The 14,632-nt window shown below is 39.0% G+C and overlaps 1 protein-coding gene across 1 annotated transcript in view; it reads left to right on the forward strand.

Annotated features, from left to right (window-relative positions):
• Window positions 1-555: 555 nt before the first annotated feature.
• Window positions 556-14,632, forward strand: part of TEKT3 (tektin 3) — a 39,196-nt gene continuing 25,119 nt past the window's right edge. The window contains exons 1-2 of the mRNA XM_030923701.1: window positions 556-653; window positions 11,511-12,118. Coding sequence (XP_030779561.1) covers window positions 11,540-12,118 — 579 coding nt within the window. The 5' untranslated portion in view covers window positions 556-653; window positions 11,511-11,539. The remainder of the gene's footprint in view (window positions 654-11,510; window positions 12,119-14,632) is intronic.

Below are 14,632 nucleotides of genomic sequence, written 5' to 3' on the forward strand. Positions count from 1 at the left end.
GTGGATCAGCACCTGGAAGAAACAGTAAGGGCTGCTGTTTACGGAAATATTTGCTGGAGAGAGAGAGGGAAAGCTCAAACCATTTTCTTAGAGTGAGGAAGGAGGGAAGGAACACTAGATAATCCGGTCACAGGAGAAGCTCTGCTGGAGAGAGGAGAGGCTTGTCAAGAAAGATGGGGGCTTGTCAACACCTAGGCAGGTGTTAAGGTTCCAGGCAGCCCTGGTGTGCCTTAGAATCGGCCAAGTTCTTCGCAGTTGGAAGAGTTCCGAATCAGGCTTCAAGGAAAGGCGGGGAAATCACGGAAGCCTCTCTCTTGGGCTACTCTTCACCCCTTTCACCTCCCGGACCAAGCAGGTCTCCCAAAGGGCGGGGGGCCTCGGTTACTAAGCGTGAACGCGTCCATAGTAACCGCCGCCCGACTGGTTTCCCTCCTGGCCCGACAGCTCCCGCCTCTCCTCTGACTGGCCAATCAGCTCCCGGCGAGCCGCCGGGACGGCCGCTGAGTGGCCCACAGGTGCTGCTATCGTCACAGATAGGAAAGGCGGGGCCAGGGCCGGACCGGTCTGGGCCCCAGTCGGGGGCTGCAGGTGGCAGGCTGCGACCCCTTCCTCTCACCGCCCCTTCCCGCCCCTCGCCGGGCATCCGCCGACAGGTGAGTGGTCTCGCTGACTCCAGCCTGCCTCTAGGACGACCGCAAAGGATCCCCCTTCGCCAACCAGGACTCCAACCTCTGGCCTCCGGATCGCGGGAGGTCGCGGATACCCTGCAATTCCTCCCCCCATCTTCACTTTTCTTTCCAAATAAAAGCCATACAAATCCACAGGCACCTCCCACCCAGACGTCTATTTCCTCGTAATTTACCTTTCTGATGCTTTTCAAGGGTTGAGAAGTTATTTCTAAACGCGGAACCAGGGAAGGGGCATCCGAACCCCTGCACTGTGCTAACTCATTTAATTTCTTAATTCTAATTATTACCCTTTAGCAGTGCTGTGCCTTTCCACTGCGGTGCTGGCCGCCCCGCACGGTGTTCCTCGTCCCCTCTGCTTCAGTAGCCGATCCTTCAGATCTGCAGCCACGGGGAGGAGAGTTCAATCACCTGGTCTTGTAGTCAGAGCTCCTGAAATTCAGATCAAAGCTGTTCTCTCACCGCCCAAAGCCATTTCTGTTTAGCTATGGCTGCAAAGCTTTCGGTTGTGTTTGGGCAGTTTAGACCAAACCCCTTTATGTTTTCTCCTGGATGTATATGGTGTTACAGAGAAATAAACATCCTGGAAATGGGTAAAATTATTTGTTTGATTATTGTGAAAAAAATACATAGTTTTACTAATAGGCAAAAATGTTTTGAGGTAACTGACAAAATATTCTACTTTTTTCTTCTTTAAAATAAAATACTTCACACAATAAGTAGAGTGAACCCAGGGGTGAATCCATGTGCCCAGCCCAAACTTAAACCAACAAAAAATCGATTACAGGCAGAGTTGAGGCCTCTTACGTAACCCTTGGAAATCCTATTCTCCTCTCTCCTTCCCTATTCCTATTAACCTACAAAATTTAGCATTTACTTATGTTCTGCATATTTTTATACTTTTGCTACTCATATGTTTATCCCAAGCCAATGTATACTTTTTTTTTTTTTTCTTTTGATACGGAGTCTCGCTCTTGTCGCCCAGGCTGGAGTGCAATGGCGTGATCTCAGCTCACGGGAACCTCCGCCTCCCGGATTCAAGCAATTCTCCTGCCTCAGCCTGCTGAGTAGCTGGGGTTACAGGCGCCTGCCAACACGCCTGGCTAATTTTTTCTTTTTTGTGTGTGTGCGTATTTTTAGTAGAGACGGGGTTTCATCAAGTTGCCCAGGCTGGTCTCAAACTCCTGACCTCCTCATCTGCCCGCCTCGGCCTCCGAAAGTGCTGGGATTATAGGCATGAGCCACCGCACCCAGCCTACTATTACATTTTGAGTTGATAGAATGGTTATGCTGTACGTGTTCCAGGTCATTCATTTGAACTGTTGTGTGGTGATTCTTGTGTGAATTTACCGCATATTACTTATGCATCCTCCTGTTGATGGACTTTTAGTTTGCTCCCTTTAAAAATATTAGAAAGGAATTCTCGTACATTCTAATTGTAAACATATTTGAATATGTTTGAACATATTCAAACATATTTGAATATGACATTTCAACTTTACTGGATACCACCGTGTAGCTCTCCAATGTGTAATAATTTATACACCATCAATGAATCGAGTTCCTTAACCAAACTTTTTTTTTGAAGAGATGAAGTTTTCCTGTATTCTTATGTAATATATGCGTAAAGAGAAATTAAACATTGATGTCTGATATGATTTCTTCTACTTCTGGTATTTGTTAGTGCATTGGCAGCACTGTTTTATTTTCGCTCCAATTTGGAACTGTAATTAAGTGGCTACAAAGGAACTAAAGGGGTTTGTACGTGAGCCCTTCAAGCCTATGCTTGCCCCTGATCTAAGGCAGGGTGTGGAGCAAGTCATGTAAACCTGTGTCTTCTGCAGAAAATGGTCTGTAGATTTTTGTACTTTAAAATATTTATGATCTTCAAGTCTTGCTTAAATATGCTAATAAAATGTTTACCCAATATGAAGCCAACTTTTGGATTGCAAATGGAGCTTTCCGGTTCTTAAAACCTCTGTGTGATTGATTCTATATTTAGCATGTTAATATTTATAGAAGACTATTATAGCATTTTTTTCAGTATGTAAATAACTGTTGACCATAAATTAAGTGCACCTAGTTAAACATTGTATTTCACTTTGTAGCCCATGTCTCATTTCTTAAAATTCCGTTTGGTCATATGTCTTAGTTTTCTGCTGCTATAACAGAATACCAGATACTGGGTGATTTATAAAGAACAGAGATTTATTGGACTCACAGTTCTGGAGGCTGGGAAGTCCAAGATTCAGGGGCTACACCTGATGAGGGTCTTCTTGCTGCATCATAATATGGCAGAAGGACAAGAGAATGAAAGAGACAGAGACAACGGGGGTGAATTTATTATTTTATCAGGACCCCACTTCTGTGATAACTAATCCACTCCCACAATAATGGTAGTATTCCATTTATGAGGTCAGACCCCTTACAACATAATCACCTCTTAAAAGTCTCACCTCTTAATACTGCACAATGGTAATTAAATTTCAACTTGAGTTTTAGAGGGGAGCATTCAAACCAAAACATCATGATTAAATGTACAATAAAAAACAATTGCCTAATTTAAAGGATTTTTCCATAGCTATTTTCAGTCATTTTTCCAAAGAATTTGCTCAGTTTCTTTACAAATATGAGATATTTATAGCATCAGTTAATGATCTTATTATGTGCTGCACATGCTCTCTTAAGAATTGACTGGAAGGGCATGGTAGCTCACGCCTGTAATCCCAGCACTTTGGGAGGCAGAGACGAGCGGATCATGAGGTCAGGAGATAGAGACCACCCTGGCTAGCACGGAGAAACCGCGTCTCTACTAAATAATAATAATAATAAATTAACCGGGCGTGGTGGCGGGCGCCTGTAGTCTCAGCTACTCGGGAGGCTGAGGCAGGAGAATGGCGTGAACCCGGGAGGCGGAGCTTGCAGTGAGCCAAGATCATGCCACTGCACTCCAGCCTGGGGAACAGAGCGAGACTCCGTCTCAGGAGAAAAAAAAAAAAAAAAAAAAGAATCGACTAAGTTAGAATTTAGAGAGTAAGTTAATCATTGTAAAAGACGCACACCACCAAAGTAAGCCATAGGCTTTTAAAAACTAAGGTATTTCTTCCTTAACAGTCTGATAGAATTCACTAGTGAACCCATTGGAGCTTGAACTTTTCTTTGAGGAAAGTTTTTAAACTGCAGATTCAATTTTTAAAAAATACTACAGGGCCCCTCAGGTTATCTAACTCTTCTTTAATCAGTTTTTGTTATTTGTATATCTTTCGAAAATTTTGTCCGTTTCACCTATGTTGTCAAATTTCTTGCCATAAAGTTGTTAGTAATATTGCTTTATTCACTTTATATAATGTTTGCAGGAATATTGCCTCTCTTGTTCCTGATATTAGTAATTTGTCTTCTCTTTTTAATTTTGATAAGCCTGTCAAGTGGTTTATCAATTTTATTGATAGAGTTTTATTGTTTTTCATTTCTATTTGTCTATTTTCTATTTCATTGATTTTTTTTCTCTTTTTTTCCTTCTACTTTGGGTTTATTATTTTTTTCCTAGCATTTTAAGATGAAAGCACAGATCACTGATTTTACCTCATTCTTATTTACTAATGTAAACACTTAAAGCTATAAACTTACCACTAATAACTATTTTAGCTGCATCTCACAAATTTTGTTATGCTGTTTTCATTTTCATTTAGTTAAGAATATTTTCTAATTTCCCATGTAATTATTGACTCATGAGGTATGGAGTAAGGTGTTGTTTCATTTGCTACTATTTGGGGATTTTCCAAATATCTTTCTATCACTGATTTCTAACTTAATTCTGATATGGTCAGTTAACATACTTTGTATACTTTTGATATTTTAAGTTTATTTAGACTTGTTTGTGACTCATGATATGGTCTACATTGGTGAATGTTTTCTAAAACATTCTAAAGATGCAAATTAGGTCCAGTTAGTTGTAATGTTGTTTAAATAGTCTATGTATCAATCAATTTTTTGTTTACTTGTTCTATGATTTAGTAACAGACAAATGTTGAAATATTCAAATATAATGTGGATTTGTCTATTTCTCACTTTAGTTCTGTCAATTTTTGCTTTAGGTGTTGAAAGTTACGTAAATGATTACATAAACATTTAATATTGTTGTATCTCTTTGACTGATCCCTTTATCCTTATTTTTCTCTCTATCTCCAATAATATTTCTTGTTTAGAAGTCTACTTGATTTGATATTAATATAGCCACTTCTGTATTCTTTTGATTAGTGTTTAAACAGTTTATCTTTTTTTCATACTTTTATTTATTTATTTATTTATTTATTTTTATTTTTTTGAGATGGAGTCTCACTCTGTTGCCTAGGCTGGAGTGCAGTGGCATGGTCCTCTGCCTCCCGGGTTCAAGCAGTTCTCCACCTCAGCCTCTCGAGTCGCTGAGATTACAGATATCTGTCACCATGCCTAGCTAATTTTTGTATTTTTAGCAGAGTTGGGGTTTTATCATCTTGGCCAAGCTGGTCTTGAACTTCTGACTTCATGATCCACTCGCCTTGGCCTCCAAAAGTGCTGAGATTACAGGTGTGAGCCACTGCTCCCGGCCTATACTTTTATTTTTAACTTCTTTGTGTTTTTTTTTTTTTTTTTTTTTTTTTTTTTTTTTTTTTTTTTTTTTTTTGAGACGGAGTCTTGCTCTGTCACCTAGGCTGGAGTGCAGTGGCCAGATCTCAGCTCACTGCAAGCTCCGCCTCCCAGGTTCACGCCATTCTCCTGCCTCAGCCTCCCGAGTAGCTGGGACTACAGGCGCCGCCACCTCGCCCGGCTAGTTTTTTGTATTTTTAGTAGAGACGGGGTTTCACTGTGTTAGCCAGGATGGTTTCGATCTCCTGACCTCGTGATCCGCCCGTCTCGGCCTCCCAAAGTGCTGGGATTACAGGCTTGAGCCACCGCGCCCGGCCTTCTTTGTGTTTTATATTTAAAATGAGATTTTTCCTAGACAGATTATAGTTCAATATTGCTATTTAAAAACCATTTCTAACAATCTGTGCCTTTTAATTGGATTGTTTAATTATCAGTGTAGTTGGATTTGTATTATTTTTCTATTTGGTTTTTCTTTGTCTTATTTTTGGTTCTCTTTTCTCTTGGAATAATTATGAGTCTTTTTTGTCTTCCATTTGTTCCCCCTTCATTATTGGTTAAAATTCTTGTTTTTTAGTCTTAGATACTGCTCCAGGTCAGAGGTTCAAAACCACTTTTATCTCAGGACCCCTTTACATTCTTAAAAATATTGAGGACCTCAACAAGCTTTTACTTATGTGGATTATATCTATTGTATTTATTATACTAGAAATTAAAAATTATAAATTATTTTAAAACAACCATAATAACCCATTATACATTAGCATGATGTTTTTATTAAAATATTTTCTGGAACCAAAAATAATTTAGTAAGAAGTATTTAGTATTGTTTTATATTTTTGGCATAGTAATTTTTAGCGTAGTAGCTGGGCTCTCATCTTCATTCAGCCTGTTGCGATAGTATGTATCATGTCGCCTCTGAAAAACTCCATTGTAAATTTGTGAGAAAGGCAAATAGCATCTGAGTATTTACCATGAAAACCATTTTGACCATTTCACCTCCCAAGAGGTCTTAGGCAGGCCCATGGGTCCTTAGTTTACATTTTGAGAACTGGCTACTCTAAAGTTTGCAATACGTATTTTTAACTTATCACAGTGTATGTTTAAGTGACATTATTTCATTTCAGTTATAAGACCCTTATCATCTAATATGGCCATCTAAGCCCTCCTGTCATTTGTGCTATGGCTACAATATAATTTACTTCTATTTTATTAATGCCACAATTTTTTATTTTTACTTTAAATAACGATCTTTTAAAGAAATTCGAAAGTTAGAAAGATTTTGTTTTTCTTATTAACACACATGCTTACCATTTCTGACATTCTTCATTTCTTTGTGTAGATCCAACTTTCCATCTGGTATAATTTCCTTTTCCCTGAAGAATTTCCTTTAACAATTCTCTTATTGCAGGTCTGCTGCTGATGAATTCTTCTGGATTTTGTTTTTATGAAAACATTTTATTTCAGCTTCATGTTTTGAAGGATATTTTCACTAGCTACAGAATTTGAGGCTTACACTTTCTTCCAGCCCTTTTAAAATGTTGTTTGTCTTCTGGTCTGGGTAGTTTCTGACAATAATTCAACACTGATTCTTGTCTTTGTTCTTTTTTTCCAAATGTGTCTTTTCTCTCTGATTTTCAAATTTTCTCTTTATCACTGGTTTTCAGCAATTTGATCATGAGCCTTGGAGTGGTGGTGGCAGCAGGGGATTGTGTGTGTGTGCATGTGTGTGTGTGTGTGTGTGTGTGTGTATTTATCTTCTTGGAGTTTGTAGAACTTTTTGACCTAGTTATTTATAGTTTTCAGAAAATTTGGAAAACATTCAGTCATTATTTCCTCAAATATTTTTGTCCTTCTCCTTTTTTTTTTTAATGACACTGCAAAACCTTAATTTTAGAACCTTTGCTGTTGTACCATAGGTTACCAAGGTGCTTTTCATTGTCTTTTTTACTTAAAAAAAAATCTCCGAGCTCACCAATCTTTACTACTACAATTTCTAATATGCTGTTAATCTCATGTAGTGAAGTTGTACAAGTATAATATTGTATGTTTTATCCCTAAAGTTTGTTTGGTTCTTCTTTAGTCTTCCATTTCTCTCTTCTCAATGTCCTTGTATCAAATACTTTAATGCAGTTTACTAGTTCCATCATCTCTGCCATTTCTAAGCCTCCTTCCATTGACTGAGTTTTCTTTAGGGGTTACATTTTTGTGCTCCTTATTACGTCTGGTCATTTTTGACTGGATGCTGGACATTGTGATGTTACATATTTGCGTGTCTTGATGTTGTAAGGTAGTTACTTGTGGATTAGCTTGATATCTTTGAGACCTGTTTTGAAGCTTTGCTAGAGTGAGTCTTCATTACCTTCACTCCAGGCATAGTTAAGCCCTACCTCTAACGTATGGCCTCTCTGGTGTCTCCCCTGAATGCTCCAGGTGGTTGCCAGTGACCCTCCAATCTAGTTAGTTTGTGTTCATAATGTATCTCCACCCTCTGTCAGTTCTAGAAATTGTTCAGCTAACAGCTCTGCCATCGCTCTTTGCCAGGGTTTGTGGAGTGTTCCTTGATGCCTGTGCAGCCTATCCTCAGCAAAGACAAAGATCCCCATGTCGATTTCTGGATCTCTATGTCTGCGTAGCTCACTTTATTCCATAAACCTGCTTTACAGTTTCTAGCTTTCTCAGCCTCCCCGAATTCTGATCACTTTCTCAACTCACAAAGGCTGCCAGGCTCTGTTCAGTTTTCATGTTTTTTCTCATTGTCTGAAAATTGCCTTTGGGTACAATGCCTTGACAATCAGAGGGCTCACCTTATTTGTTTCCCTTCTTTCAAGGATCAGAGTCTTATGATGCCTGTTGTCTGAGGTCTGAATGCAGTTATTTCATATATTTTGTCTAGATTTTTAGATATAAGAAGCTAAGTCTGGTTTTTATTATTCTCTCATGGTTGGAGGTAGAAGTCAGTTTTCAGTTTTTAAGTATTTTTTAGTTCATGACAGTCTTGGTTTTCTTGACCATTCATGGCCTAAAATGCATGACAGTGGAATACTTTGGTGAAACCATCCCCAAGTGATGTCTTTGATTCAGTCTTCCTGAATGACGTACGAGATGGCTGGTAGAACTAGAACTTCAGTTGTGGCTGTAAAATATTATCTCTCCATATGAAACTGACAGCCGTACATGAGGAGTTCTACTTCTATGATCTTTAAACCACTATGCTTTATGCTTTAGATCCCAGATTCTATGACAAATCTCACCTCTAATTAAAAAACAAATCACCAGGTGCTTTTGTAAACTGTATTTGTTTTTCTCAGTTCACATATCTCATCTGGTGTATAAACCCTTGCATCTTCAGATATCACCCCCGGAGCAGATGACTTACCGTTCAAACATGGGTTGAGATGTCTCAAGATGCCAATATAACAAATGCTGGGAAAACTCGGGTGGCATTCTACAAGTGAAATTACATGGTTGAAGGATGAAGTGAACTATTGGTTTCTAGATCTCTTATTGTCAAGAGTTAAGCAGGCTCATTAAGCATCATTAAGACGGCTCATGCCTGTAATCCCAGCACTTTGGGAAGTTGAGGCGGGAGATCACTTGTGGCCAGAGTTTGAGACCAGCCTGGGCAACATAGTGAAACCTGCTCATCTCTACTAAAATAAATAAATAAAATTAGCCAGGCATGGTGGTGTGTGTTTGTAGCTCCAGCTACTTGGGAGGATTGCTTGAGCCTAGGAGTTTAAGGCTGCAGTGGGCTGTGATCATGTCAATGCATTCCAGCCTGGGCAACACAGCAAGATTCTGTCTCTAAAAATAAAATAAACCAGCCCAGCATGGTGGCTCATGCCTGTAATCCCAGCACTTTGGGAGGCCGAGGCAGGTGGATCACGAGGTCAGGAGATCAAAACCATCCTGGCTAACAAGGTGAAACCCTGACTCTACTAAAAATACAGAAAAATTAGCCAGGTGTGGTGGTGGGTGCCTGTAGTCCCAGCTACTCAGGAGGCTGAGGCAGGAGAATGGTGTGAACCCGGGAGGCGGAGCTTGCAGTGAGCCGAGATCGTGCCACTGCACTGGAGTCTGGGTGACAGAGCGAGACTCCGTCTAAAAGTAAAATAAAATAAAATAAACCAAAGCAAAGTAGGAGTGGTCTATCACCACTTGAAGTTTCTTGCTAGAAGTAAACCAGATTATTTATTGATCTGACATGGGGAAGGGGTTGGAACTAAAGACAACCTTAAGGACCCTAAGGTCTCAGTACTTTAAATTTCCTTTTTCAAAACATAATGTTCAAGTTTCAAATTGAAGCAAAGAACTGCAAGTGGTAACTAAGGCTTTTGTTTTCACCATCAGTCTGTAAGTTTGGCCAGTCTAACATGTTTGGGGGCTATAGGAAGAAAGAATTTAGCAGAAAGAGAGCTAGGGTTGTATAAGCACAGGGCCATGGGTGGATGTTTTATCAAACGATCTGTGGGGATTGTGATTTGAACACAATTCTACAGATAGATTATTTTGTAGGTGGGTACCAAAGTCCTCAACACATAGCTATTTTAGTAGTCACTAGATAATTTTTATTTTTCTGAGCAGTGCATAGAATTGGATCTGATTGTATTTTTCCTTTTTAGTAAACAAGTCCATAGACATTAACCCCAAAACAGAATGACATTTAAATGCTAAAAGATATGTTACGGTCTGTGGCATCCTTGGTTTTCTGGAATAAAAATGATCAAAAGTTTCAGATAATGGAACTGGTAAAAAGAATGAAGTAGATCAGTAGATGTGTATGTTCTAACAGGGGGAGTGGCCCAGAAAATATACTTAAGTTAAAAAAAAAAAGCATGATCTACAATGATATATACAATGATCAGGATAATTCAGTTTTTGTATTAAAAAGCTTTATATAGAGGTATAGATGGTATATAGGTAGAGGTATATAAAATATAAATAATATATCTGTTGGTATATGGATAGGAAAAATCTGGAAAGATACAACTATTAATGAACTATTTAGTGGCTACTTCTGAGGAGTTCACCTTTGCGAGGAGGAAGGATATTTATTTTTTACTTTATCTACTTCTCTGAGGTAGCAATTTAAAAAGTTAAGATCTATTGCACACTTTCTATGTGCCCGACACGGTGCTAAGCCTTCTAAATACTTAGCATTGTCTTAGCCCTTCTAACCCCATGGCTTCCCTAGGATTTCTGTTATACGTTGGAGGTGCTTACAGGTTGCAGGTGGCCAGGAAATGATATCCAGGTACTTTTCTTGAGCTGTGTTTGCCTATGAACCACACCATTGTTATCCAGAAGAAGTGTTTATTTAGGATGACTTGTGGGGGCAGGGGTGGGGAGTTGCCAAGCAATCCCCTGCTGCTACCACTGCTCACAACAGTCCAAAGAAGGAAGTGCTATTATTATTCCCTATTATTTCTAAGTGAAGCAACCGAGGCACAGAGAGGTTAAGCAATTTGTCCAATGTCACATAGCTAGTAAATAGGTGGACTCACCTTATTTGTTTCTCTTTTCTCATGGCTCAGAGTCCTGTGCTGTCCATTGTCCAATGTCTAAAATCAGCAGTCTAGATTTTTAGATATAAGAGGCTAAGTCTAGTTTTTACTACTCTATCATGCTTTGAGACGGAAATCTATTTATTTATTTATTTTTTAGACAGAGTCTCTCTGTAGCCCAGGCTGGAGTGCAGTGGCGCGATCTCAGCTCACTGCAATCTATCTGGCCCCCACCCCTGCCACTGGGTTCAAGCAATTCTCCTGCCTCAGCCTCCTGAGTAGATGGGATTACAGGTGCCTGCCACAACAGCTAGCTAGCTTTTGTATTTTTAGTAGAGACGGCATTTCGTCTAGTTGGCTAGGCTGGTCTCGAATTCCTGACCTCAAGTGAGAATTCTATGTTGAATCCTTATCCATTAAGATGCATAGTTTAGGCTCCTAATTTGAATTTGTTGCAACAAGACAATATTACTCTCATAATTTTTATAAAAATTTAAAAGTTCAAATGGCCAATAAAAATGTGATCTTAATACATTCTAGAGACACAGAGATTAAAAAGAAACTTTGTTGGAATAGATTATCAATGGTGAATGTGAATCACAAATGAGAACAAGCATCTAACGTGTTTGAGCTGTATGTTTCACCAGGGATTAATTTATGTGACTGTCTTATTTTACTTTTCATTTTTTAACAGGAGAGATTTACAAATAGTGTTTTGGCATCATGGAACGTGTAGGTTGTACTTTAACGTCAACTTACGCCCACCCTAGACCAACACCAACCAACTTTCTACCAGCCATCAGTACCATGGCCTCAAGCTACAGGGACCGCTTTCCCCACTCCAATTTGACCCATAGCCTGAGCCTTCCTTGGAGACCCAGCACATACTACAAAGTCGCCTCCAGTTACCCAAGCGTGGCCCCTTACTGCACCAGATCACAGAGGGTGTCCGAGAATGCCATGCTTCCCTTTGTGTCCAACAGAACCACCTTCTTCACAAGATACACACCAGATGACTGGTACAGGTCCAATTTAACCAACTATCAAGAGTCCAACACTTCCCGACATAATTCGGAGAAACTAAGAGTAGATACATCTCGCCTGATTCAAGACAAATATCAACAAACAAGAAAAACCCAGGCAGACACAACCCAAAACCTGGGAGAACGTGTCAATGACATAGGGTTTTGGAAATCTGAAATCATTCATGAGTTGGATGAAATGATTGGAGAGACAAATGCACTTATTGATGTGAAGAAAAGACTGGAGCGGGCTTTGATGGAGACTGAAGCCCCTCTTCAGGTAAGACCTTATGATAGAAGGCACTGCAGTTTTGTGATTGTAACCCACTGGTTGAGTTACTGTGGTTATTTATATATTGAATTATGTTTTAATTCTCTGTAGAAGCCAACCCCCATCAATAAATCTGCAACTGGTTTCAGCAATGGCAAAACCACTGCCTATTTTTTTTTTATGCATTATACACTGTAAGAACAACCACTTTAAGAAGTAATTCTGAATGCAAAGCAAAGAAGGCCAATTACAGAGACACCATTAGAATACATTAGAATACACAACGTAAGGTGAACATGCCATCTGTATTCTGCCATTCTCACATTGCTATAAAGAAATACCTGAGGCTCAGTAATTTATAAAGAAAAGAGGTTGAATTGGCACCCGGTTCTACAGGCTGTACAGGAAACAGTGGCTTCTGCTTCTGGGGAGCCCTCAGGAAGCTTCCAATCATGGTGGAAGGCAAAGGAGGAGCAGGTATCTTGAAGGGTCCTGGGGCAAGAGAGAAAGGGGGAAGGTGCCACACACTTTTAAAAACTAGATCTCCAGGGAACTCATTCACTATTCTGAGAACAGCGACGAGTGGATGGTGCTAAACCATTCATGAGGGATCTACCCCCATGATCCAATCACCTCCCACCAGGCCCCACCCCCAACATTGGGGATTACAATTTGAATTGAGATTTGTGCAGGGACACAGATCCAAACCATATTACCATCTTATCTCTTAAATAGGCTGCTTCATCACTGCTGTCCCTAAATTAAAATAAACAATATTTGATTGTTTATTTATACAACCAAAAACTTTATTTTACAACCAAAATTTTATTTATACAACCAAAAACTTAATTTTTTTAGTCTGTATCATGAAACGCCTCCTGTGTATATGTTATGATTCCCTTTCAAGACGTAGTGACATCATCAAATGAGACCATCTTAGGACATGGAATTTGCTTGACTAAATAGAAAAATGGGGCTGAGATTAGGCCAGTTGCCATAGTAATGTAGGGGGCATTTCAGTTGGTTACTGGCCTCTGACCAGGCTTCTGAATGGGTTCGAGTCACCTCTAATCCTCAGGCTATGTGATGGGCCCTCCAACCCCTCTCCACCCTCCTCCATTGAAAGAAGACATTCCATGTTTGAAGATGTGCAAATTATAGAAATTATTTTAGAAGTATACATTTTGATGAGCACAGCTAGCACCATTTTTCTTCATGTTTGCATGACTTATTCCCATGCAATGAGCACTTCCCGTAGGTCTCTACCATGGCGTCTGTAGTAGAAGAGTTTAGAGAATCAAGGAACTGGAAGTCTGGTGGGTGGAGGAGTTTCTTGGGGCACCCTGTGCACTGTCACTTCCTATTGCAACCCCTCCCCACTATACAGAAACACACACAGAGGCACACAGTCCCCAGGAATCCTGAGAACAGTTGATAGTTCACTAATGATCTTTTTGAATTAGTTCATCATAAAATTTTGTTTAGAATCAGAAGGGCTTCTACACCTTCCCTGAGCCTCAGATTCCTCTGAAATATTGATTTATTCTACAGTTCATCCTACCCCCGACTGCCTTTAAGAATTGAAAATATCCTTAAAATGATAGCTACTTTCTTAATTTCCAGTGGAGATTCAGTTTCTTCTCTTAGTAACCCTTTCAGTTATGACTACTTTCAGAAAGATGGTTCTAACTGGAATTTTTTCTGCAGCTTTTGTCCAGATGTTCTTGTGTGTTTGAAAATTTATTGTCAACACAGTATTGGAAAGTGCTTTTTAAAATTAGTCACATGAACAGATAAGCTTCCAAAGAGAAAATACAGGCAATCAACAAATATAAGAAAAAATGTTTAAGCTGAATGATAAAATACAAATTAGATCAATGAAATAACTACCTTTGGCCTATCAAACTTGCAATAATGAAAATTTATAGCATTTAGAGCTGCCATAGGAGAGAAAATGGACACTTTCATATATTACTGGTGGGGCTATGGATTGGTAGAAATTTCCTGGAAAGCAGTTTGGTAATATATATTAAGATAATCAGAGTTCCCCTCTACCCTTTAATTCTTTTTCTGGTAAGTGATATTATTAAACAATTAGAGATTTGCCCAAAGATTTTGTTCAAAGATAGTATATCTGGATTATAGTATACATACCATTATATTTTATGCTTTTAAAATTTTAATATTATTTGGGAGTCCTATGTGATGAAATAGTCTTTGAAAAAAGCATTTTAACTGCTGCATAATGTTCTTTCATACATAATTTATTGTTAGAAATTTAAGCTGTTTTCCATTAGAGCCACTAACATACTTTATCTCAAAGAATATTTCATGATTTGGGTCTACTATTTAATGTCAATACTAAAAAGCATAATATAAAGCTGTAAGAACATTATAACCTCTATCTTGTTAAAACAAACAAACAAACAAACAAACAAACAAAGTAGTAATAGGAGTATGGCTAAATCATATTTTCTACTTTTCTGTATTTTTTCTCTTCAGTGAGTAAAGGCATATTATTCT

This window comes from Rhinopithecus roxellana, chromosome 19, assembly GCF_007565055.1.
Source record: "Rhinopithecus roxellana isolate Shanxi Qingling chromosome 19, ASM756505v1, whole genome shotgun sequence".
NCBI classification, from domain to species: Eukaryota; Metazoa; Chordata; class Mammalia; order Primates; family Cercopithecidae; genus Rhinopithecus; species Rhinopithecus roxellana.